General features: G+C 43.2%; 2 protein-coding genes across 3 annotated transcripts in view; one reads left to right on the forward strand and one right to left on the reverse strand.

Annotated features, from left to right (window-relative positions):
- LOC134206085 (putative uncharacterized protein DDB_G0274535) overlaps positions 1–26,118 on the forward strand; it is a 240,909-nt gene that overhangs the window by 166,512 nt on the left and 48,279 nt on the right. The gene's annotated exons all lie outside the window — the stretch shown is intronic.
- LOC134206080 (glucose-dependent insulinotropic receptor-like) overlaps positions 1,491–26,118 on the reverse strand; it is a 55,348-nt gene continuing 30,720 nt past the window's right edge. Inside the window, 5 exon segments of the mRNA XM_062681778.1 lie at positions 1,491–2,526; positions 2,528–2,856; positions 11,989–12,138; positions 13,209–13,343; positions 19,782–20,213. Coding sequence (XP_062537762.1) covers positions 1,867–2,526; positions 2,528–2,856; positions 11,989–12,138; positions 13,209–13,343; positions 19,782–20,097 — 1,590 coding nt within the window. The 5' untranslated portion in view covers positions 20,098–20,213 and the 3' untranslated portion in view covers positions 1,491–1,866.

Raw genomic sequence — 26,118 nt, forward strand, 5'->3', positions numbered from 1 at the left:
TTATGGTCTATGTCCCTTCCCTACTAACTGTTAATGATAAGATGATACAAATTATAAAGATATCATATTTGAGAATTGCGGCTCCGCAAAGTGTCACACACGACTGAGCCTACCAAATAAATTAAATGGTTAACAAAAAAGCGTGTAAGAAATGAACCTGCCAAGTACAAAGATTATATACCTCACTAATGTAATAAAAGCTGGGGGGGATTGTAGGGTCGAACACGTGGGTTGAGCACAGGGATAAATTGGAAGAAAGAAAAGATAGTAGGCGTTGGGAAGAGAGTCAGCTAGTTTCAGGTGTGACTACTGGAAGTGTCAATAAAATAAGTGTCGATTGAATAAGTGTATCTTATTATACAGTTCCGAATATCTCAGCATTCAACACACACCAGTCATCTTTCGGAATGAATTATCAGCAACGCCACGACCTCCACCGACGCCTGTACCGAAACTGATCTGTGTGGAATGTCGAACAAAATGGTTCGCTCGCGCCGGAAAGCAGCTTTTATGTATCCAAGAAACACAACCGCGTGATGACTAATGGAAATTATATTGATTCGGTGGTCTTTGCCGCCCATGAGGCACAGCAACGTAGTCCTATTGTCACATTTGCGTGCAACCTGATTGGGCTGCACCTTTGAGTGTTTTTTAAAATTATTTTTCATATTTTCGTAGTTGTTGATGCGTAATAGTGGAATAAATCACCTATATCAACAACAAGCGTTTTATTTGCATTCGATTCGTATTTTTTTGGAGTTTTTAGCAATTTATAATGGTTTAGGTACCCCATGGTTTACAGCCAAATAACGCGATAGGTTTAATGACTTCGAAAAACACGCCCTAATGGCCTCATTACATATTTGGCCTTATCAGACTGGGTACATGGCTATTTGGCTGAAAAAAAAAAACAAAAGAACTAGAATTTAGATTGCGAACAACAGTCACGGCTGTGGGTTTTTGTGGTTTTATTCGATTAGCACCAAATAATTTAATTTCTGATAGACATAAAGACACAATAAATAAATGTTTTTATGCTCAAACATTTGAGAGAAATACGTTGTCTTCTCGTATTGCAGTTTGATATATTTTCGCACAATGAATGACTCGTGAAGCTTCACAAGCATTTTTCTATGCTTGTTTCCCTGATTTATCTGCAAGTTGGAGTGGAGAAGTTTAGCGTAAGTTTTTATCTCATGCAACAGTCAACATACAATCATATTGTTGTTGGGGATATTCCCCTTTGATTTGCTTCCTTTGCTTCCTTTCAGATTTCAATCACTGCTGTTCGTCCAAACAATCTTCGGCTCTTTTATTCTTCCCAACAATAAAATATTTTTTTCAAAACGCCAGGATCAGACAAATTTAAACAATCATTGCATAGTGAAACCATGTTTACTCAATTCTGAGGTAATTAACTCTGTTCTATAATTGAATTGATTCGATCAGAAATTAGATAATTTTGGGATCTTTATAGTAACCTATAACAATGTATGATTGGAAGAAGAAGACGACTTCGTGGGATTCAAAACTACTTGAGGTTTTTATTGTCTTAAACATAAATTAATAAATAAAGTGAATGTTGATGTTTTGAGCAAATATTGTTTTTCGACTCATTCATGAGGTAGAAGGGGAACTTTATTTTCTTTTCCTATCAGCCATTAAATTTGCGATCAGTTCACAAACAATTTAATATGATTGTTGACTTTGTTTTGAACGCCGTATGCTTGTTTTGACACACGTGAAATGAATAAACTTATACTGACACAAACGGTCGAATATCTTCTTACACACTACATACTGAGCTAGGGAGCGAAGGTAATCTTGTTGAACGAAAGGACCACTCGAATGTTTCCTTTACATTTTTCACAGTCTAGTCTGCTCGGGACCATCTGTATCCGTGTCTGTTATTCGATTTTCCAGGTCACTGGTGTCGCTGCTGTACGTGGGCATCGATCTGTTACTATTTTTGTTGGTGTTATTGCTCCTCGAAAAACGTGGCTGGGGACTGGCAGTAAAAGAAGTGTTGGTAGTTGTTGATGTTGTAGCATTTGAGCTTCGAGACTGTTGGTTAGCACCATTCCCGTCGGAAGTGGTGCCGTTGACTGTACTACTACCGGTGGTGGATGCTGTTCTTGCCGATACCTCTTGTGCCGGATCTGGCGGGAATGATTTATTGTCCCCTGACTGGCAGCAACAGGAGCACATTTTTCGCCAAAGCTTCTTCATTGATGTTCGGAAACCATTGTGCCACCAGGCATAGATAAGGGGATTTAGAAGACTGTTGAAGAATCCGAGAATGGCCAGCGGGCTTGCGATAGCAAACTGTAAACCACGGCACAGGTCCTGGTTCGTATCTGGGTTACACAGGACATACATGGTGCTTGCGATGAAATATGGCAGCCACGTCACTACGAAGCACCCCGTCGTGAGCATGACCACCTTGATGGCCTTCCACTTGGTCGGATGCTTGCCGCTTCCCCGACTGACAATGGTCGAGCGTTTTTTGCAGCACTGGAAGCATTTCTGTTGTTTTGTGATGCTCTTCGGAGAGGGGCTGTTCGGCCGTCGCCACAACAGATGTAGCAGATGCCGCCGCGCCACCACGGAACAACCGTAAATTGCCAGCTAGGGCGCCCTGTTGCTCTCGGCTCGCTTTTTTCAGCTGCGCAACCCGTCGGAGGGCTTTGTGCAGAATGATGCTGTACAGAACAATGACCACAATCAGAGGGATTATTCCCACCACGGTGGTCAATATAATGAGAGCTGGTGGTGCCAAACGGATGAACCAGCATACACGTCCATCGTCGGTATCGCCGCGCCAACCGAACGCAGGGAGGAAGCCGATGATGAGCCCTGTCGAATGATTGGAATGTTAGTAGGGTGGCACTTTCGTTTTTGTGTTTGAGTTTTGTAAGGTTTGAATCCAAATACTTAAGCTAATACAATATAACTTTTTGATAACTATATTCAGAGACTTTCGTGTTATTAATAATCATATCAGGACTCATTATCTGTGGGTTGATATTTGGTTTTCAACCATAAGCAAAGGTGGATTAGAACTAAAAGTATGTGAATCGGAGGTTAGCAGTTTTACAGGTTTTTCGGTACATTACGTATCATGTTAAATTTTATGAAATAAATTGGCTTCTTCTTTGTTTCATAAAATTTATATACAGAACCACGTTGTTGAATATGTCGTTCTTGCCCCCATTTTCTACTGGCTCATTGAGAACGCGATGGTACAGGAAACAAGGATGTTCTGTTTCTGATGTCACACATACATGTTTTTGTGACATTACCTTATGACCTTGCAAACTGCATATATATACAGTAGCGAGCGCGATGGTTAAGTGTGCAGCATCGGAAGTTTTTTATTCACCAATGTGAAGTTTGAATGGGCCAGATCGAACAATGGACTCAAAAGTTTTGGCCAAAATACTATTTTTATAGTACACGAGAATCTCACCATTACTGTTAGGTGGAATAATAAGAGATATTTCCTCAAAATTTAGACAATTACTATTTTAAACTGGATCCCTTTAGAATCAGGGAAGGATTCTCTTCGGAATCAAAAAAGGATTCCCTTCGAAATCAGGATAGGATTTCCTTCAGAATCTGGCCAGGATTTGCTCCCGAATCTAGGATGGATTTCTTTCAGAATTCGGTCAGCATTTCTTTCGGACTCCAAGCAGGATTCCTTTCGAAGTACGAGACGGATTTCCTTGGAAATCCGAACGAAAATTAATTTGATATCCGAGATTGATTTTTTTTCGTGATCCGAGCAGGATTCAATTCAGAAATCGAGCAAGCTTTCTTCCAAAATCCTGCTTGAATTTCCTTCGTTATCCGAGAAGGATTACTTTTGCAATCCGGAAAGGATTCCCTTCGTAATCCTAGAAAGATTCCCTTCGTAATCCTAGAAAGATTCCCTTCGTAAACCACGGAGGAATCCTTTCTTAATCCTAGAAAGATTCCCTTCGTAATCTGAGAAGGATTTCATGCGTAATCCGAGCAGGATTTCTTTCGAAATAAGAGTAGGATTTCCTTCGAAATCAGAGCAGGATTCCCTGCGGAATAAGCGCAAGATTCCTCTCGGAGTCCGGTTTTTGGATTCCTTTCAGAATAAAATTAGAGACGGATTTCCTTGTAAATCCGAACGAAAATTCATTTGAAATCCGAGATTGATTCTGTTTCGTGATCCGAGCAGGATTCAACTCAGAAATCGAGCAAGATTTCCTCCAAAATCCTGCTCGAATTTCCTTCGTTATCCGAGAAGGATTCTTTTTAATCCGGAAAGGACTCCTTCAGTAAACCACGAAGGAATCCTTTCTTAACCCAAGAAGGATTCCCTTCGTAATCTGAGTAGGATTTCATGCGTAATCAGAGCAGGATTCCTTTCGAAATAAGAGTAGGATTTCCTTCGAAACCAGAGCAGGATTCCCTGCGGAATAAGCGCAAGATTCTTTTCAGAATAAAATCCGGAAAGGATTCCCTTCGGAATCCGGAAGGATTCTCTTCGAATCCGGAAGGATTCCCTTCGAATTCGGAAGGATTCCTATCGGAATCCGGAAGGGATTCCCTTCGAATCCGGAAAGGATTCCCTTCGAATCCGGAAAGGATTCCCTTCGAATCCGGAAAGGATTCCTTCTGAATCCGGAAAGGATTCCCTTCGGAACTGGAAAGAATTCCCTTCGAATCCGGAAAGGATTCCTTCGGAATCCGGAAAGGATTCCTTCGAATCCGGAAAGGATTCCCTTCGAATCTGGAAAGGATTCCTTCTGAATCTGGAAAGGATTCCTTCGAATCTGGAAAGGATTCCTCGAATCCGGAAAGGATTCCTTCGAATCCGGAAAGGATTCCCTTCGAATCTGGAAAGGATTCCTTCGAATCCGGAAAGGATTCCTTCGAATCCGGAAAGGATTCCCTGAATCCGGAAAGGATTCCTTCGAATCTGGAAAGGATTCCTTCGAATCCGGAAAGGATTCCTTCGAATCCGGAAAGGATTCCTTCGAATCTGGAAAGGATTCCCTTCGAATCCGGAAAGGATTCCTTCGAATCCGGAAAGGATTCCCTTCGAATCTGGAAAGGATTCCCTTCGAATCCGGAAAGGATTCCTCTGAATCTGGAAAGGATTCCTTCGAATCTGGAAAGGATTCCTCTGAATCCGGAAAGGATTCCTCGAATCCGGAAAGGATTCCTTCTGAATCCGGAAAGGATTCCCTTCGAATCCGGAAAGGATTCCTTCGAACTGGAAAGGATTCCTCTTCGAATCCGGAAAGGATTTCCTTCGAATCTGGAAAGGATTCCTCTGAATCCGGAAAGGATTCCTTCGAATCCGGAAAGGATTCCCTTCGAATCCGGAAAGGATTCCTTCGAATCCGGAAAGGATTCCTTCGAATCTGGAAAGGATTCTCTTCGAATCCGGAAAGGATTCCTTCTGAATCCGGAAAGGATTCCTCGAATCCGGAAAGGATTCCTTCGAATTCGGAAAGGATTCCTTCGAATCGGAAAGGATTCCTTCGAATCCGGAAAGGATTCCCTTCGAATCTGGAAAGGATTCCCTTCGAATTCGGAAAGGATTCCTTCGAATCCGGAAAGGATTCCTTCTGAATCCGGAAAGGATTCCTTCTGAATCCGGAAAGGATTCTCTGAATCCGGAAAGGATTCCTTCGAATCCGGAAAGGATTCCTTCGAATCCGGAAAGGATTCCTTCGGAATCCGGAAAGGATTCCTCTTCGAATCCGGAAAGGATTCCTTCGAATCCGGAAAGGATTCCTTCGAATCCGGAAAGGATTCCCTTCGGAATCCGGAAAGGATTCCCTTCGAATCCGGAAAGGATTCCTTCGAATCCGGAAAGGATTCCTTCGAATCCGGAAAGGATTCCTTCTGAATCTGGAAAGGATTCCTTCGAATCCGGAAAGGATTCCTCTGAATCCGGAAAGGATTCTTCGAATCCGGAAAGGATTCTTCGAATCTGGAAAGGATTCCTTCGGAATCCGGAAAGGATTCCTTCGAATCCGGAAAGGATTCCCTTCGAATCCGGAAAGGATTCCTTCGAATCTGGAAAGGATTCTCTGAATCGGAAAGGATTCCTTCGAATCCGGAAAGGATTCCCTTCGAATCCGGAAAGGATTCCTTCCGGAATCCGGTGCGATTCCTCTGAATCCGGAAAGGATTCCTTCGGAATCCGGAAAGGATTCTTCTGAATCCGGAAAGGATTCCTTCGAATCCGGAAAGGATTCCTCTGAATCCGGAAAGGATTCCTTCGAATCCGGAAAGGATTCCCTTCGAATCTGGAAAGGATTCCTTCGAATCCGGAAAGGATTCCCTTCGAATCTGGAAAGGATTCTTCGAACTGGAAAGGATTCCTCTGAATCCGGAAAGGATTCCTCTGAATCCGGAAAGGATTCCTTCGGAATCTGGAAAGGATTCCTTCGAATCCGGAAAGGATTCCTTCGAATCCGGAAAGGATTCCTTCGAATCCGGAAAGGATTCCTTCGAATCCGGAAAGGATTCCTCTGAATCCGGAAAGGATTCCTTCGAATCCGGAAAGGATTCTTCGAATCTGGAAAGGATTCCTTCTGAATCCGGAAAGGATTCCTTCGAATCTGGAAAGGATTCCTTCGAATCCGGAAAGGATTCCCTTCGAATCCGGAAAGGATTCTTCGAATCTGGAAAGGATTCTTCGAATCCGGAAAGGATTCCCTTCGAATCTGGAAAGGATTCCTTCGGAATCCGGAAAGGATTCCTTCGAATCTGGAAAGGATTCCCTTCGAATCCGGAAAGGATTCCTCTGAATCCGGAAAGGATTCCTTCGAATCCGGAAAGGATTCCTCTGAATCGGAAAGGATTCTCTGAATCTGGAAAGGATTCCTTCGAATCCGGAAAGGATTCCTTCGAATCCGGAAAGGATTCCTTCGAATCCGGAAAGGATTCCCTTCGAATCCGGAAAGGATTCCTTCGAATCCGGAAAGGATTCCTTCGAATCTGGAAAGGATTCTTCGAATCCGGAAAGGATTCCTTCGAATCTGGAAAGGATTCCTTCGAATCCGGAAAGGATTCCTTCGAATCCGGAAAGGATTCTTCGAATTCGGAAAGGATTCCCTTCGAATCCGGAAAGGATTCCTTCGAATCTGGAAAGGATTCCTTCGAATCCGGAAAGGATTCCCTTCGAATCCGGAAAGGATTCCTTCGAATCTGGAAAGGATTCCCTTCGAATCCGGAAAGGATTCCTTCGAATCCGGAAAGGATTCCTTCGGAATCCGGAAAGGATTCCCTTCGAACTGGAAAGGATTCCTTCGAACTGGAAAGGATTCCTTCTGAATCCGGAAAGGATTCCCTTCGAATCCGGAAAGGATTCCTTCGAATCCGGAAAGGATTCCCTTCGAATCCGGAAAGGATTCCTTCGAATCTGGAAAGGATTCCCTTCGAATCCGGAAAGGATTCCTTCGAATCCGGAAAGGATTCCTTCGGAATCCGGAAAGGATTCCTTCGAATCTGGAAAGGATTCCTTCGAATCCGGAAAGGATTCCTTCGAATCCGGAAAGATTCCCTTCGAATCCGGAAAGGATTCCTTCGAATCCGGAAAGGATTCTTCGGAATCCGGAAAGGATTCTCTTCGAATCTGGAAATAATTCTCTTTGAATTCGGAAAGGATTCTCTTTGATTCCGGAAAGGATTCTCGTAGAATCCGGAAAGGATTCTCGTCGAATCCGGAAAGGATTCCTTCGAATCTGGAAAGGATTCCCTTCGAATCCGGAAAGGATTCCTTCGAATCTGGAAAGGATTCCTCGAATCCGGAAAGGATTCCTTCGAATCCGGAAAGGATTCTTCGAATCCGGAAAGGATTCCCTTCGAATCCGGAAAGGATTCCCTTCGAATCCGGAAAGGATTCCTTCGAATCTGGAAAGGATTCCTTCGAATCCGGAAAGGATTCCTTCGGAATCCGGAAAGGATTCCTTCGGAATCTGGAAAGGATTCCTTCTGAATCTGGAAAGGATTCCTTCGAATCCGGAAAGGATTCCTTCTGAATCCGGAAAGGATTCCTTCGAATCCGGAAAGGATTCCTTCTGAATCGGAAAGGATTCTTCGAATCCGGAAAGGATTCCTTCTGAATCCGGAAAGGATTCCTTCGAATCCGGAAAGGATTCCTTCGAATCTGGAAAGGATTCCCTTCGAATCCGGAAAGGATTCCTTCTGAATCCGGAAAGGATTCCTTCGAATCCGGAAAGGATTCCTTCGAATCCGGAAAGGATTCCTTCGAATCCGGAAAGGATTCCCTTCGAATCCGGAAAGGATTCCTTCGAATCCGGAAAGGATTCCTTCGAATCCGGAAAGGATTCCCTTCGAATCCGGAAAGGATTCCCTTCGAATCCGGAAAGGATTCCCTTCGAATCCGGAAAGGATTCCTCTGAATCCGGAAAGGATTCCCTTCGAATCCGGAAAGGATTCCTTCGAATCTGGAAAGGATTCCCTTCGAATCCGGAAAGGATTCCTTCGAATCCGGAAAGGATTCCCTTCGAATCCGGAAAGGATTCCTCGGAATCCGGAAAGGATTCCTTCGAATCCGGAAAGGATTCCTTCGAATCTGGAAAGGATTCCTTCGAATCTGGAAAGGATTCCTTCGAATCCGGAAAGGATTCCTTCGAATCTGGAAAGGATTCCTTCGAATCCGGAAAGGATTCCCTTCGAATCTGGAAAGGATTCCCTTGAATCTGGAAAGGATTCCTTCGAATCCGGAAAGGATTCCTTCGAATCCGGAAAGGATTCCTTCGAATCCGGAAAGCGATTCCCTTCTGAATTCGGAAAGGATTCCCTTCGAATCCGGAAAGGATTCCTTCGAATCTGGAAAGGATTCCCTTCTGAATCTGGAAAGGATTCCTTCGAATCCGGAAAGGATTCCTTCGAATCCGGAAAGGATTCCTTCGAATCCGGAAAGGATTCCTTCGAATCTGGAAAGGATTCCCTTCGAATCCGGAAAGGATTCCCTTCGAATCCGGAAAGGATTCCCTTCGAATCCGGAAAGGATTCCTTCGAATCCGGAAAGGATTCCCTTCGAATCCGGAAAGGATTCCTTCGAATCCGGAAAGGATTCCCTTCGGAATCTGGAAAGGATTCCTTCGAATCCGGAAAGGATTCTTCGAATCTGGAAAGGATTCCTTCGAATCCGGAAAGGATTCCTTCGAATTCGGAAAGGATTCCCTTCGAATCCGGAAAGGATTCCTTCGAATCTGGAAAGGATTTCCTTCGAATCCGGAAAGGATTCCTTCGAATCCGGAAAGGATTCCTTCGAATCCGGAAAGGATTCCTTCGAATCCGGAAAGGATTCCCTTTGAATCCGGAAAGGATTCCTTCGAATCCGGAAAGGATTCCCTTCGAATCCGGAAAGGATTCCTTCGAATCCGGAAAGGATTCTCTTCGAATCCGGAAAGGATTCCTTCGAATCCGGAAAGGATTCCTTCGAATCCGGAAAGGATTCCTTCGAATCTGGAAAGGATTCCCTTCGGAATCCGGAAAGGATTCCCTTCGGAATCCGGAAAGGATTCCCTTCGGAATCCGGAAAGGATTCCCTTCGGAATCCGGAAAGGATTCCCTTCGGAATCCGGAAAGGATTCCCGGAATCCGTGTAGGATTCTTTCCGGAATCCGTGTAGGATTCTTTCCGTAATCCGAGTAGGATTCTTTCCGTAACCCGGGTAGGATTCTTTCCGGAATCCGGGAAGGATTTTCTCCGGAATCCGGGTAGGATTTTTTTCGGAATCCGGGTAGGTTTCTTTCCGGAACCCGGGTAGGATTCTTCCTGGAAACCGAGCAGGATTCCATTCAGAATCCGAGCAGTAATGCGAAAATGATAGATCATAAAATGCAATCAGGATTCCACCTGGAGTAGGGAAGGGACTTCTTTTGGAAACCAGAAGAGATTTCTCCGGGAACCCGATTGGAATTTGGCATTTCCATAGGTTATCTCCGTTAAGCCTACAGAACACTTCAATTGCAAACAGGGTTGTGCCTTAGACGCTTGACAATCTTAAATAGTAGGGGACGGTGGGGAGACTTGATCCCAGGGGAGACTTGATTACCCCCTGTTTTATCGAGAACTAAAGTAGTTTTGTTCTAGCGTATTTTTAGTACCAAATCCTCTAGACAAATGACCTTTATGTGGTAAGTTATTTTTTGGATTAACATCCTTAGTTATTCTGTAGGGCGGTTAGTATGTTTTGACTTTCCTAAAAAAAATTTTATTGGCCACGCAAATTTGAACAACTTTTTATAACAATGACCAAATGCTTTCATTTTTTCACAGCACAAAGCCATAAATATGCTTAATGATCTGTACTGATGAAAATGTCAACATTCCATCAAAGTTTTAGGATATTTGGATTTGAAGTTATTGCCTCAATATGGGGACACTTGATCCCCCATTAGTCACCCATACAAGAGTTTGGCGATAAAAATTCAAAAAATATAAATCTGTTCTCAGGCTTCTTTCTTATTTTTCCGTAGATTTGACAGATTTGGTGAAGGGTTGGCAGGAAAAATTATTTATTGCGTAGATATCATAGAAAGGGGATCAAGTCTCCTCAAATTTTAAAATTGCATGTGCGGTCGAATTCATTAACAAAAATCTTTTTTGTATACGCACAGCAATTCGAAAGTCACGCGTATTTTGAAGGAAAAATATTTAAAAATCTAAGGGCACCTTTCTAATTTTATCAAAGCAAGTTATTGGAGAGGGATCAATTTCCCCAAATATTTTAAAAGTCGATTTTGACAGCACTCCACAAAATCGACTGTGTCTCAATAACACCAATAATTCATGGCCTGTCATACATCAGTAAAATTAAATACTTTATTTCTTATAGAGTCTGTGTGGAAATCGCGTATGTTTAATTGTTTTGGCTGTGATACATCGGAAATCAGAAAAGGGGATCAAGTCTACCCAGACTTCCCCAACACGAATCTAGGTCTGAGTTGAAATTAAATAACTTCTTTAGAAAAAAGTGAACAATGGAACAGTCCTTCACGATGTAGAATCGGTGTTAGAACTACACATTTTCCAATCATTGCCCGATTATATGATCTATAATTTGGTTTTTTGCATCGGAAACCTTACATGAACTAAGCTCAAAGTATAAGGGAGGGTCGAAAGTAATGAAGAATAAGACCGAAACATATCGCAAGCGAGCGACAACTATGATTTTTTGTATTCATTTATATATAATAAGGCCATCAAAGATCAATAATAATTAAAATCTCTGTTATTTTGTTACAATATTTTTATATACAAGTGAATTTGTAAGTGAACGGAGAGCTATTTTGGTGACATTATAAATCGCACATTCTGCACCAAATCGCTTTCAAATCCACTTTATATGAAAATAGTCATACCTGCCTGCCCATTCGTCTTTAATTTTATCATGTTAATGTTTGGAAGATGATATTAGCATTTCCAAAAAAATTGCAATTAAGAACATTTTAATACTAATTTAATGACTATTAATCTTAACTAAATTCCACCAAAAGGTGTTCTGCTGATTGCCGTTCGTTGAAATTGTACGTTCCACAACCGAAATGATATTTTCGGGAAATGTCATTTTTGGAATGATGATGTTTTTCAGGCAAAGGTAATTTTCGAGGAAATGTATTTTTCGAGCATATGATGGTAAATACTGAGTAATGAAGTTTACGAGTTAAAGTTATTTTTTTGGAAACGTAATTGCGGGAAAACAATTTTTCGAGGAAAAGTTTATTTTGGTGAAATTTTTACTTCGAGGAATGGGTTTTTGGGCAAATGTACAAATGCCACATATTCAAAAACTATTTAAATGCAATACAATCCCTCTAATTGATACCTGCAACTAACCGTTTTTCCATGATAATAAAAATCCATTAGCATTGAAAGTGGTACCACGTGACAAAAATCAAAGCCTCCGTTCTGTTCGCTCGGACAATGTGCGCCCATGGGAGAGGGAAGAAATATGCTTACCGATAAACCAGGTGGCGGCGATGGAGAGCTTCGCCCTGGTGGGTGTGATGTAGCGCTGGTACTGGAGCCCGTAGACGATGTACAGGTACCGGTCGACTGCGATCAATCCAATGCTGTATACCGATACAAGGGTGGTGGATACAATTAATCCTGTTGTGCGAAGAGGATATAAAATCAATTAGAGGGGTGGCAAGGCGGCAAGTGGATTGTGCCAGTGGGGTGAAGGAATGGCAAAGCGGTGGGGGATACTCATTAGTGTCCTATGTTGCCTCAGAACAGGGAGTGAGGGACGGGTTGGGCGGCAGTCAAGTGAATCTCTGTTGATGATGGAGATGATTATTATGGACTGGTGGGTTGCTATTTCAATGATAAAATCCATTGATCTGGGTGGAATATATGTCCTCGATAGGCGGGATATGGAAAGATAGGTTCGCATTAGTTATGTGTGGCAAGTTTGAATGATTCAACATTCCCCTGTTCGTACAACCCATGCATTTACCTTTCAATGGAAATCGATGTCAATCATTGTTTCACCTTCCATAAAGAACCTGTGTGTACTTTTCATGATAGTTTATCATGAACAAGTTAGTTAGTATTTAATAGGCATATGTTCAAAGTTAGGAATTGTAGATATTTCTTTTTGTTGAAGCTAAATAGAAAAGCTAATCGCTTACACTTTTCATCAGCATCGCTGCTTAAACTATGAAAAGCAATTAAACATCCAGATCAGTAAGAAACTACAATACTGACGTCAATTGGCATCAAAAGTACTATGTATGTAATTTTTGAAGACAGGGTTTTTTTTGTTAACCACATGTGTAAAAACAAGAACATTTCATCTTTATTGGCTTTTCGTGAAGCAGTCCTGACATGAAATTTTCATTGTCCGGCGGTTGGATACGACATATTATATGAAATGATTCGACGCCATTTGAATGCCCATCCGATTTAATAGCTTTTCTTGAATGTTTTTTCTCTCAGAATCTGTTTACCTACTCTCTTCAATTTTTTTTCTGCAGAATTCCAAACTTTCCATTACTAATATTGCATCATGCTTTGGAGGTAGATGAGATGATTGCTTCCATGGAAATATGTCGCCTGATCAAAAGCAAATGTTTCGCTGAATTTTGTCTGGCCCGTTACGTTTACCAAACATTATTTAGATAGCAACTCGTCGAAAACATGCAACAGGTTTTATCTCGGAGCAGCACAGTACTTACCGATAAGGATGGAACAGTTATCTTCGCCGCGGATTTCCTTGGGCGCATACTGGCCATATAGGACGGCGAATCCCGTCAGCAGATCTGATGCTGCTACATTTCCCAGAAATAAGTACGTCGTGTATGGTTGTTGACCTGGAAATGAATCGAAACAGGACCATGAGTGTGCGAGTTTTAAGTACCGGAACCCTAAGGTGCGTTTTAGACCGGTCCTGCAGCGGAGTTGTGATACTGCCGTTGATTCGAATTACCCTAATTTTCAATTATTTTCTTAGGCTGATTCACATGGCACTGAAAGATCAATGAGTTGAAAACATTATTGGACATGATATACAATCTTTACAGCTGTATACACGACTGACAATAGTCAATCTCGTCTTATGAAGAAGGCGAAAAAATATAGTATTGTACCAGGTGAATAGACACGCAACTCATGAGGTTTTCATAGACACTTCTTCACATAATTGATTGCACGTCACTGTAGACGGACTGGTGAAAACCAGAATGGCGTCTAAAATATAAAAAAAATAGTAGGAACTCTGGAATCATAAATGTATCTAAAACATTTATACGTTAGTTCAAATTCACTATTACCAGGGTTTCGACTTTTCTTTTCACTGAGACCAAAGCAAGCGTTTTTCGGGCCAAGGGAAACTCTTGTTTCGTTGTTTATGTTGAGGATCATCTTTCACCCATCAATCTTTTCTTTAGAATTAGCATTGGAAGATGAACGAAAATCTTGCCTATTAGACGAAAATCCTTTTTCGTTTCACTACTTTTACCTCTCACTCACTTTTCGAGAGAATTATCGCAGAACAATTACAAAGTTGTATGGCCGCGCCGGGATTCGAACCCAGAATAGTTACAATAATAGCTGTTGGGATGCGCTTACTTTAGCCACACTACCACGCTATCTGTATGAAAGCGTTAAGTAATTTGTTCCACATAAGCTACTACCATTTGCATTGATAATGACACGAAAAGACTCGAGTATGAAAGAAAAAGAGCAAACCAATGTTTAGCGGCAATCGAAGTGAGCGAAAAATTGTTATCACTCTCCAGGCTGTTTTTCTTTCCCGAAAAACGATTTCTCCCCGATAACTTTCGTGAGGGAAAACAATGTGCTCCTGAGATTGAGTGAGCATTACGAACCCTGGCTATTACAATGAATACAAAAAAAACTTTGAGTGACTGCTGCCGCTTGAAGAACAATAATATAAAGTCTTCGTGCGTATCGCTACTGTAGCATTTTGATTTGACTCATCGCTACTGTAGCATTTTGGGCTGCGAAGATGACCTTGGTCGGCCCTGGCTGAAAAAATGAAGGAAGAGAGGAGATCTGTAAGGCAAATGTCTTCCTTCGGAATCCGAGCAGGATTCGCTTCGGAATCCGAGCAGGATTCGCTTCGGAATCCGAGCAGGATTCGCTTCGGAATCCGAGCAGGATTCGCTTCGGAATCCGAGCAGGATTCGCTTCGGAATCCGAGCAGGATTCGCTTCGGAATCCGAGCAGGATTCCCTTCGGAATCCGAGCAGGATTCCGTTCGGAATCCGAACAGGATTCCGTTCGGAATCCGAACAGGATTCCGTTCGGAATCCGAACAGGATTCCGTTCGGAATCCGAACAGGATTCCGTTCGGAATCCGAACAGGATTCCGTTCGAATCTGGAGCAGGATTCCTTCGGAATCCGAGCAGGATTCCCTTCGAATCTGGAGCAGGATTCCCTTCGAATCCGAGCAGGATTCCCTTCGAATCCGAGCAGGATTCCCTTCGAATCTGGAGCAGGATTCCCTTCGAATCCGAACAGGATTCCTTCGAACTGAACAGGATTCCCTTCGAACTGAACAGGATTCCCTTCGAATCTGAGAGTAGGATTCCTTCGAATCCGAGTAGGATTCCTTCGGAATCCGAGCAGGATTCCTTCGGAATCCGGAGCAGGATACCCTTCGAATCCGGAGCAGGATTCCTCCGGAACTGGAGCAGGATTCCTTCAGAATCCGAGCAGGATTCCTTCGAATCTGAGAGCAGGATTCCTTCGAATCCGAGCAGGATTCCCTTCGAATCCGAGCAGGATTCCTTCGAATTCCGAGCAGGATTCCTCCGGAATCTGAGCAGGATTCCTCCGGAATCGAGCAGGAATCCTTCGGGATCCGGAGCAAGATTCCTTCGAATCTGAGCAGGATTCCCTTCGAATCTGGAGCAGGATTCCTTCGAATCTGGAGCAGGATTCCTTCGAATCCGAGCAGGATTCCTTCGAATCTGGAGCAGGATTCCCTTCTGAATCGAGAGCAGGATTCCTTCGAATCCGAGCAGGATTCCTTCGAATCCGGAGCAGGATTCCCTTCGGAATCTGGAGCAGGATTCCTTCGAATCTGGAGCAGGATTCCTTCGGAATCCGAACAGGATTCCCTTCGAATCTGGAGCAGGATTCCCTTCGAATCCGAGTAGGATTCCCTTCGAATCTGGAGCAGGATTCCTTCGAATCCGGAGCAGGATTCCTTCGAATTCAAGCAGGATTCCCTTCGGAATCTGGAGCAGGATTCTCTCCGGAATCTGAGCAGGAATCCCTTCGGGATCCGGAGCAAGATTCCCTTCGGAATCCGAGCAGGATTCCCTTCGAATCTGAGCAGGATTCCTTCGAATCTGGAGCAGGATTCCCTTCGAATCTGGAGCAGGATTCCTTCGAATCTGAGCAAGATTCCTTCGAATCCGAGCAGGATTCCTTCGGAACTGGAGCAGGATTCCTTCAGAATCCGAGCAGGATTCCTTCGGAACTGGAGCAGGATTCCTTCGAATCCGAGAGCAGGATTCCTTCGAATCTGGAGCAGGATTCCTTCGAATCTGGAGCAGGATTCCTTCGAATCTGAGCAGGATTCCTTCGAATCTGGAGCAGGATTCCTTCGAATCCGAGCAGGATTCCCTTCGAATCTGGAGCAGGATTCCTTCGAATCCGAGCAGGATTCCTTCGAATCCGAGCAGGATTCCTTCGGAATCCGAGCAGGATTCCTTCGAATCCGAGCAGGATTCCTTCGGAATCTGGAGCAGGATTCCCTTCGAATCCGGAGCAGGATTCCTTCGAATCTGGAGCAGGATTCCTTCGAATCTGAGCAGGATTCCTTCGAATCCGAGCAGGATTCCTTCGGAATCCGAGCAGGATTCCTTCGAATCCGGAGCAGGATTCCCTTCGAATCTGGAGCAGGATTCCTTCGAATCGAGCAGGATTCCCTTCGAATCTGGAGCAGGATTCCTTCGAACTGAGCAGGATTCCTTCGAATCTGAGCAGGATTCCTTCGAATCCGAGCAGGATTCCCTTCGAATCTGGAGCAGGATTCCTTCGGAATCCGAGCAGGATTCCTTCGGAATCCGAGCAGGATTCCTTCGGAATCCGAGAGCAGGATTCCCTTCGAATCCGAGCAGGATTCTTCGGAATCTGAGCAGGATTCCTTCGAATCTGGAGCAGGATTCCCTTCGGAATCTGAGCAGGATTCCTTTCGAATCCGGAGCAGGATTCCCTTCGAACTGGAGCAGGATTCCCTTCGAATCTGAGCAGGATTCCTTCGGAATCTGGAGCAGGATTCCCTTCGAATCTGGAGCAGGATTCCTTCGGAACTGGAGCAGGATTCCTTCGAATCCGAGCAGGATTCCTTCGAATCTGGAGCAGGATTCCTTCGAATCTGGAGCAGGATTCCTTTCGAATCCGAGCAGGATTCCTTCGAATCTGGAGCAGGATTCCTTCGGAATCCGAGCAGGATTCCTTCGAATCCGGAGCAGGATTCCCTTCGAATCTGGAGCAGGATTCCTTCGAATCCGAGCAGGATTCCTTCGGAATCCGAGCAGGATTCCTTCGAATCCGAGCAGGATTCCCTTCGAATCTGGAGCAGGATTCCCTTCGAATCTGGAGCAGGATTCCTTCGAATCCGAGCAGGATTCCTTCGGAATCCGAGCAGGATTCCTTCGGAATCTGGAGCAGGATTCCTTCGGAATCCGAGCAGGATTCCTTCGAATCCGAGCAGGATTCCTTCGGAATCTGGAGCAGGATTCCTTCGAATCTGGAGAGCAGGATTCCTTCGAATCTGGAGCAGGATTCCTTCGGAATCTGGAGCAGGATTCCTTCGAATCCGAGCAGGATTCCTTCGGAATCTGAGCAGGATTCCCTTCGGAATCTGAGCAGGATTCTTCGAATCTGAGCAGGATTCCCTTCGAATCTGGAGCAGGATTCCTTCGAATCCGAGCAGGATTCCTTCGAACTGGAGCAGGATTCCCTTCGAATCTGGAGCAGGATTCCTCTGAATCCGAGCAGGATTCCCTTCGGAATCGAGCAGGATTCCTCGGAATCCGGAGCAGGATTCCCTTCGGAATCTGGAGCAGGATTCCTTCGGAATCCGAGCAGGATTCCTTCGAATCTGAGCAGGATTCCTTCGAATCCGAGCAGGATTCCTTCGAATCTGGAGCAGGATTCCTTCGAATCCGAGCAGGATTCCTTCGAATCTGGAGCAGGATTCCTTCGAATCGAGCAGGATTCCCTTCGAATCTGGAGCAGGATTCCTTCGAATCCGAGCAGGATTCCTTCGAATCTGAGCAGGATTCCTTCGAATCTGAGCAGGATTCCTTCGGAATCCGAGCAGGATTCCTTCGGAATCGAGCAGGATTCCCTTCGAATCCGAGCAGGATTCCTTCGAATCTGGAGCAGGATTCCCTTCGAATCCGAGCAGGATTCCTTCGAATCTGAGCAGGATTCCTTCGAATCTGGAGCAGGATTCCTTCGAATCTCGAGCAGGATTCCCTTCGGAATCCGAGCAGGATTCCCTTCGGAATCCGAGCAGGATTCCCTTCGGAATCCGAGCAGGATTCCCTTCGGAATCCGAGCAGGATTCCCTTCGGAATCCGAGCAGGATTGCCTTCGGAATCCGAGCAGGATTGCCTTCGGAATCCGTTCAAGATAGCTTATGATATTTGGATTGCTCTTGGCATCCGGAAGGAAATATGGAAAGGATTCGTCCTGGAATACGGAAGGGATTTGTCCTGAAATCCAGAAGGGATTCCTCCTGGAACCTTGATGAGATTCTTCCTGGAATCCGGAAAGGATTTATCCTGAAATCGTTAACTTTAAGGGATTTCCTTTGGAATCTAGAAGGTATTTCTTCTTGACTCTGGACGGATGCCTCCTGGAACCGGACAGGATTCCTCTTTGATTCCTGGCTCTGCGGGCTGGTTTTAATATGTCGGTCCTCAGTTTATAATTTGTACTTGTGACAATGACATTTTCTCCAATTCTCACACATGTTTAAAATTTATAAGCTTTTGTTCAAAATGTCTTTATCATTCGAGAGATGTAGTCTTTTTCTATATTTGATATTCACGTTTAGTGGAAACATTGAAACTATTTAAACTTTTTTATGTCCGGAATGGATGTTTACCCAAGGTGTTCAGTTTAGCATTAATGCATGAATCTGATTCCGGAGGTTCCGATCCAGTCTAGCGCACTGGCACATGAATATGTATTTGGCAGGATGCATGCATGCGAACAAAATGCAAAACGGGAATCATCCTTCTTCTGCTGCTGGCTCTGATACCGCTGGCAGGAATGCATCTGTGTGTTTGTAAAAGTCTAGCTGGAATCGCGAATATGACTTTTTTTTTCGGAATGCATCTTTATGTTAATGGATTTTCGCGATCTGAGCAGCGGAATGGCAGCTGACAGAAATTATTTCGGAAGAGATAACTTCTGGCAGGTTCCGTGTTTTGACACACATTCAACAACGTGAGTGGCAAAAAGAAAAGGTATAGCTTTTTTTTAAATAATTGAGTGTGACATTTTAGTCTTATGAAATCTGACTAACAAGCGATCTGGGAAAAATGAAGCTTGTTGGAGGCGAAGGGGGCATTATCAGACTTTTGGTCTTTTTATTTTTACCCTTTTTCTCTACCGTGAGATATCATACAGGTGTGACTAATGAAATAATGTACATTCAAATACAATTATTTTATTACTCTTCAGTCCCTTTGAATTCATTATAGATTATTGTCACCTAAAAAATATTGATGAAAATAACTAGTGAATCAGATTTACTTAGGTACAAAATGATTATTTTCCAAAAAAGGATCACTAGCTTCTATTCTACTATTTTGGATATTTATCTACATTTTTGACAAGTCATTCCAGATATTGTATTTTAGACCACTTTCTACCTGCCTGATTCTCCGGAATAGTTCAAACTGAAAACCTGATGTTGAAATTATCATTCCTTATTGTGCTGCCAGGATGAACGTGTCTAAAACTTATCCAGACAGCCGTACCAGTTGGAAATTGACGTCCAAATAGTTTTCTGTAGCTGCCCGACTTGCTCTGAAGCACACTAACGACCACTTTCTAGATGTCGGATGTAGCAACAAAATTGCAGAATGTGCATTCCAACGTCACTCTCCACGGTACCTATCCAGCTATCCACTCTAACTGCAAGGAGCCGGGTACTGACTCATCGTTTGGTCTAAGAACAACTTAGCATCCAACACTCGTTTGTCACTCCCACCCATCAGGCGGTTTATGCAAAGTTCTCCTGCACGCCACTTACCTTTTCGTAGAAGCAACAAACTGGACGTAACGACGGCCGCGTTCATCACGATTATCAACGAGCCCAGCAACGGGATTAGGATGTCGTACAGTAGCAATTGCGTCTGCTCGGCATCTGATAGCATATTCTCCGACATCGGCACCGCCGTCGACAGGTCCCAGGCTGAGAGCATTTTATCCGTTTCATGGGAGGGCAGCTCTCCGTTGTCGGAACTGGATGATACGATTGACGATGGCAATTCCATGTAGAGGAAGTATCGCGTCTGCCAGTAGTGCGGTTGCGACGATGACGGCGGTGGCGATAGGAGGTCAGTCATGGCGGGGCGGGATGTTTGTCCTTGTGGGAGGACCGGGTTGTGAATGTTTGCAAATTAATACGAGTAGTTGCAACTGCCCATGAAGTTCATTCCAGTTATTATAAATTCTCGGTAAACTGTAAAGAAAAGTTATAACAAACTTTTAATTTTGATGGTTTGTTAGCACTTCGGTAAGTGGGTTACATTTACAAACATAATTTGGACCACATTGGATGTCTAACAAGGACCATTCATTATTATTATTTAGATGATGATGGTTAAAGAACTAAGGAGAGATATATTCTGGGCACAGTTGAAATTGGTAGAAGACTTATAGGATGTAATCATGTAAACAGCTTTAAAGTAAAGTATGTACCGTTTTGATCCATGTTATGCACACTGGAAATTAATTGATTCCATTGGTAACATGACAATCATACTTTATTGATTGTAGCTACACCCAACTCAACGGCAGATGGCAGATTTCAATACAGTTTTGCATAGAAACCTAACAGAAAATGTATATAACTTTGACATATACAATTTCGGTAGATTCTGATAAAACCATGGTATTGAAACTTTACATTATTTTAGTACAGTACCGCCATCGGGGGTGACAATGGGTCTGGGGGATGAGAATGGGTCATCGCTCTCACCGGCAGTCTGGAGGTCGTAGAGCAAAATCGTTCAAAAAGGTCTCTTATATTTTAGTCTTCTTGCCCTCAGATACATTCAATCTATTCTACAAGCATTCTAAATAGTTGAAACAGTGACCCATTCTCACCCCCATTTGACCCATTGTCACCCCCGACGACGGTATCTACATAAAAAGCTTACATTTGTTGTATTAAATCCCTGCAGAATTGAGGGGGTTAGAAGCAGAGGGTTGTGAGTGACATTTTGATCAAATTTGAGCTGACTATAGCAAAAAATGCTTAGTTGTTTTAGAGCTTTGCGGCAATGTGTTGATATAGCTTGTACGTTATTTGTAAAAAATGGGAGAATTCACAGAAAATTAGTAATTTTTTGATATTCCATACGATTAGTACGGAACGGAAAAATAATGGAAAACTTGACACCCATGTTTCTCAAAACTAAATATTTGTTATGTACCCCTTTTTGCGTTTGTATCTGCCAAGATATAGTACAACAATTGTAGGATTTGTTTTTTGGTTGTACCTAAACAAAATAAAATTTTTATGCGATTTAAATTTTTTTTTCCTTTCTTTTATTTGATAGGGACTCTGTTTTACTTATCCGCTACTGTGCCAAGATCTACTGTGATATTCTGGTGTACAGAATCCACACTGAATCTATTTTCAGATTTCCATTCCATTACTCATTATTGTTGTCTTTGCCAGTCCATCTCGTCGTGGGTCCATTAAGTCCGTTTGTCCATGTCGTGCATCCCAACGATCGTTGCATTGTTGGGTTGCCATTTATCCGGGTACGTTGGAGGAATGCCTCCGAGAAGAACAAGTTGTCAGTCGTCATCAGGTAGCCGTGACGATAAGGTGCGTTCCTCAATACGCTACCGTATGGGCTGCGCATCCGGCGACTGACGAGGATTTGGTGGAGGGGCTGGGAATCGAACCCATGACCATCCGCTTTTAAGGCGAACGTGTAGCCAACTACGCTACGAGACCCCCCTGAGATTTGAACTTGATTAGACATAGTTTGTCGACGACCAAAACATTGATTTGTCTCAATCCAATGTTCTATTTCATGTACAATTTTATCACATCAAGTAAGCTCAAATATTTACGCAGAACGCTGTGAGATTTAGTTCAGTAAGACGTAAACTTAGATGAATCTTGATCGAGGTGACGCTATGTAATACAAATATGTCGTCACGTTAGTTATAATAATTGCCACGGTTGCTGTCAGTCACAGTCTCACAATTGTTTGCTAATACAAAAGTTTGCTGCTCTGAAAGCACATCCCAGATTATTTGTAGGAGGAGGTAAAATTTCAATGATGGTCCCAACTCCTTCAGCATAAAAAAATACATTTTTTCATGCAAATCGAGTGATTGTGATCAGAAAGCGGTTCATACCGGAATTAATTTAAAATTGGTGAACAAATGCTAAAGCTTGTTACAACAATTATACAGGGGATGGACAAAATAATTAGGATAGGCAAATTTTAGGTAAAATTAGATGTGTTGTAACTACCTTAGTTATCATCCGATTTTGACAATTCAGGCATGCCTGAACTAAAAAATTAATGCAGTTTGACGGTATGTCCATGGAACCGACTATGGCCACCGGATTCCGGAGATATTCCGGGTTTTTCGGAGGTAGGTTCAAAACCGTAAATTTGAGGTGGATATTAGGAGAAGTTGTAGTTAAAAATTGAATAATATTAGTAACCACAAATGAAGTAGGGCTCTTGTTGATTGGAACCATATATTGAGATTTGGAATCGGACCAGAATCAAGTGAGATATGGCCATTTCTTTAAAATCGGTTCCGATCGATACTTATCAAAGGGGTCAGGCCACAACTTCATTTGAATCTCGCTTTTTGATAGATCGATTTTATGATCGACTATGATTTTATTCTAGAAGGCCTCTAATGTGCCAAGAATGAAAAACCAATTGAATAAACGGATCCTGGAGTCGCTGGGATGTCCCCGGGGAACCTGTGGAGGGGGACATTTAAGTTTCAGCACCAAAACCAGTCATTCGACGGCTCTTTTTTCATGGTTTTCGATCAGGAAGCGAAGTATGAATATAAAATGGTCCATTGACGGCTCTGACCGTTTCCAGGATCTACGGATTGGCCCCGGGGAACCTGTGGAAGGGGACATTTTAGTTTTACCAAAAAAAAACAGTCGTTCGACGGCTCTTTTTTCATGGTTTTCGATCAGGAAGCAAAGTTTGAATATAAAATGGCCAATTCACGGTTCTGACCGCTTCCAGGATCTACGGATTGGCCCCGGGGAACCTGTGGAAGGGGACATTTTAGTTTTACCACCAAAACCAGTCATTCGACAGCTCTTTTTTCATGGTTTTCGATCAGGAAGCGAAGCATGAATATAAAATAATCCATTGACGGCCCTGGCCGCTTTCAAGACCTATGGATTGGCCCCGGGGAACCTGTGGAAGGGTAAATTTTAGTTTTACCACCAAAACCCGTCATTCGACGTCTCTTTTTTCATGGTTTTCGATCAGGAAGCGAATTATTTTAGCAGTAGCATTAGCATTGTTAGTGTAATTCGTAGGTTGGCCACTAGTGATACTCATGTTTTACTTTTGAGATCCTTATCTAGAATGCTATCAGAAATCAAGAAGGGGGGTCCTTGATTCCAGTCTTGAACAAAAATAACAAAAGCATGAGGATTACTACTCCTGGCCACGCCCATCTTCACCGTAACTAGGAAGAGGAAGGAAGTGTTGATGTAGTACTTACTTAACGAGAGGCCACCGACTTAGCGACACCCTCATAAGTACCACGGAGTTGGATAATGAGGAAGGTAATCGTTGGGTCAGGATTTGCCTGTAGCTGGCAATGTAACCATGGAAGATCTTACCCCGTAACACACCACGTAAAGGTGTCTACTCAGCATTACGGGTAAGGTTTTCGATCAGGAAGCGAATCATGAATATAAAGTGGTCCATTGACGGCTCTGATTGCTTCCAGGACCTACCCAGTCAACACGAAATCGTATATGACGCAACATAAGATGCTAAAGTGGAGGCGAGATGCGTACATATTGTATGGGGAAATACCTATATGATCTCCACTCTAGCATCTTATGTGACATTATATACGATCTTGTGTTGACTGGGTACTGGTTGCCTCCGAGGAACCTGTTGAAGAGGACATTTAATTTTTAGCACCAAAACCAGTCATTCGACGGCTCTTTTTTCATGGTTTTCGATCAGAAAGCAAAGTATGAATATAAAATGGTCCATTGTCGGCTCTGACCTCTTCCAGGACCTACGGATTGGACCCCGGGGAACCTGTTAAAGGGGACATTTTAGTTTAAGCATCAAACCCAGTCATTCGAAGGCTCTTTTTTCATGGATTTCGACCAGGAAGCGAAATATGAATTAAATAAAAATTAATTAAATGACCATTGACGGCTCTGACCGCTTCCAGGACCTACTGATTGCCTTCGAGGATTCTGTGAATGAGGACATTTTAGTTTTAGGACTAAAACCAGTCATTCGATTTTTGATCAGGAAGCGAAGTATGAATATAAAATGGTTCATTGAAGGCTCTAACCGCTTCCAAGACCCACGGATTGCTCCTGGAGAATCTGTGTAAGGGTACATTTTATTTTAAGCATCATAACCAGTCATTCGGCGTCTCTTTTCTAGTGGTTTCGATTAGGAATCGAGAAATGAATATAAAAGGGACCATTGAGGGCTCTGACCGCTTTCTGGACCTACAGATTGGCCCAGGAAACCTGTGGAAGGGGACATTTTAGTGTTAGCACCAAAACTAATCATACAACGGCTCTGTTTTCATGGCTTTGGATCAGGAAGCGAAGTATGAAGTAGGCAGGTTCCTTGTGAGCTATTCGTAGGTCCAGAAAACTGTCAGAGCCGTCAATGGTCCATTTCTTGTTCATACTTCACATTCTGATTGAAATCCATGAAAAAAGAGCCGTCCAATGATTGGTTTTTGTGCTAAAACTAAAATGTCCCTTTCCACAGTTCCGCCCCCGGGGAACCGTAAGTCCAGGAAGCGGTTAGATCCATTAATGGTCCAATTTATACTCATACTTCGCTTTCTGATCAAAAATCACGAAAAAAAAGCCGTCGAGATAAAGGTTTTGGTGCTGCAACTTAAATGTTCCTTTCCACTGATTTTCCGGCGGGAATCTGTAGGTCCTGAGAGCGGCCTGAGAGTCATCAATGGTCAATTTTATATTAATGCTTTGCTTATATTAAAGAAGAGCTGTCGAATGATTGATTTTGGTGTAAAAACTAAAATGTCCCCTTCCACAGGTTCCTCGGCGGCAACCAGTAGGTCCTGGAAGCGGTTAAAGCTGTCAATGGACCATTTTATCACAGACAAACAGACGTAACACTTCTCATTTCAACATCGTACACGTGTACAACGGTTGATTTGAAATACATCTGTGCTACGCGATTGTGCCAAGAGAGGCGCTAGTGTTCAATCGCTTTGACATTTGATTAGTGTATATGCTGCTGAATGTTTTCTGTGTTGATGATGATGATGATGATGATTGATGTAGATGTATGCGTTAGGAGCAAACGTCAAATGGTAAATAATCATGGCCTGCTGTGTTTTTCGCGATTCTGATAACAGATGGCAGTAGTGTTTTCCGAAAAGCGAATGACGATAATGTTTCAAACAGTTTGTATGAAGAGTTACGTCTGTTTGTCTGTGATTTTATATTCATACTTCGCTTCCTGATCGAAAACCATGAAAAAAGAGCCGTCGAACGACCGGTTTTGGTGGTAAAACTAAAATGTCCCCTTCCACAGGTTCCTCGGGGCCAATCCGTAGATCCTGGAATCGGTTAGAGCCGTCAATGGACCATTTTATATTCATACTTCGCTTCCTGATCGAAAACCATGGAAAAAGAGCCGTCGAACGACCGGTTTTAGTGGTAAAACTAAAATGTCCCATTCCACAGGTTCCCCGGAGGCAATCCTTGGGTCCTGGAAGCGGTCAGAGCCGTCAATGATCCTTTTTATTTTCGTACTTCGCTTCCTGATCGATAACCATGAATGAAGAGCTGTCGAATGGCTGGTTTTTGTGCTAAAACTAAAATGTCCCCTTCCCCAGATTCCTCGGGGCCAATCCGTAGATCCTGGAATCGGTCAGAACCGTAAATTGACCATTTCATATTCATACTTTGCTTCCTGATCGAAAACCATGAAAAAGAGCCGCCAAACGACCGGTTTTGGTGGTAAAACTAAAATGTCCCTTCAACAGGTTCCCTGGGGCCAATCCGTAGATCCTGGAAGCGGTCAGAGCCGTCATCGGACCATTTTCTATTCATACTTCGCTTCCTGATCGAAAACCATGAAAAAGAGCCGTCGAATGACTGATTTTGGTGT

This window comes from Armigeres subalbatus, chromosome 1 (assembly GCF_024139115.2).
Source record: "Armigeres subalbatus isolate Guangzhou_Male chromosome 1, GZ_Asu_2, whole genome shotgun sequence".
Classification (NCBI taxonomy): Eukaryota; Metazoa; Arthropoda; class Insecta; order Diptera; family Culicidae; genus Armigeres; species Armigeres subalbatus.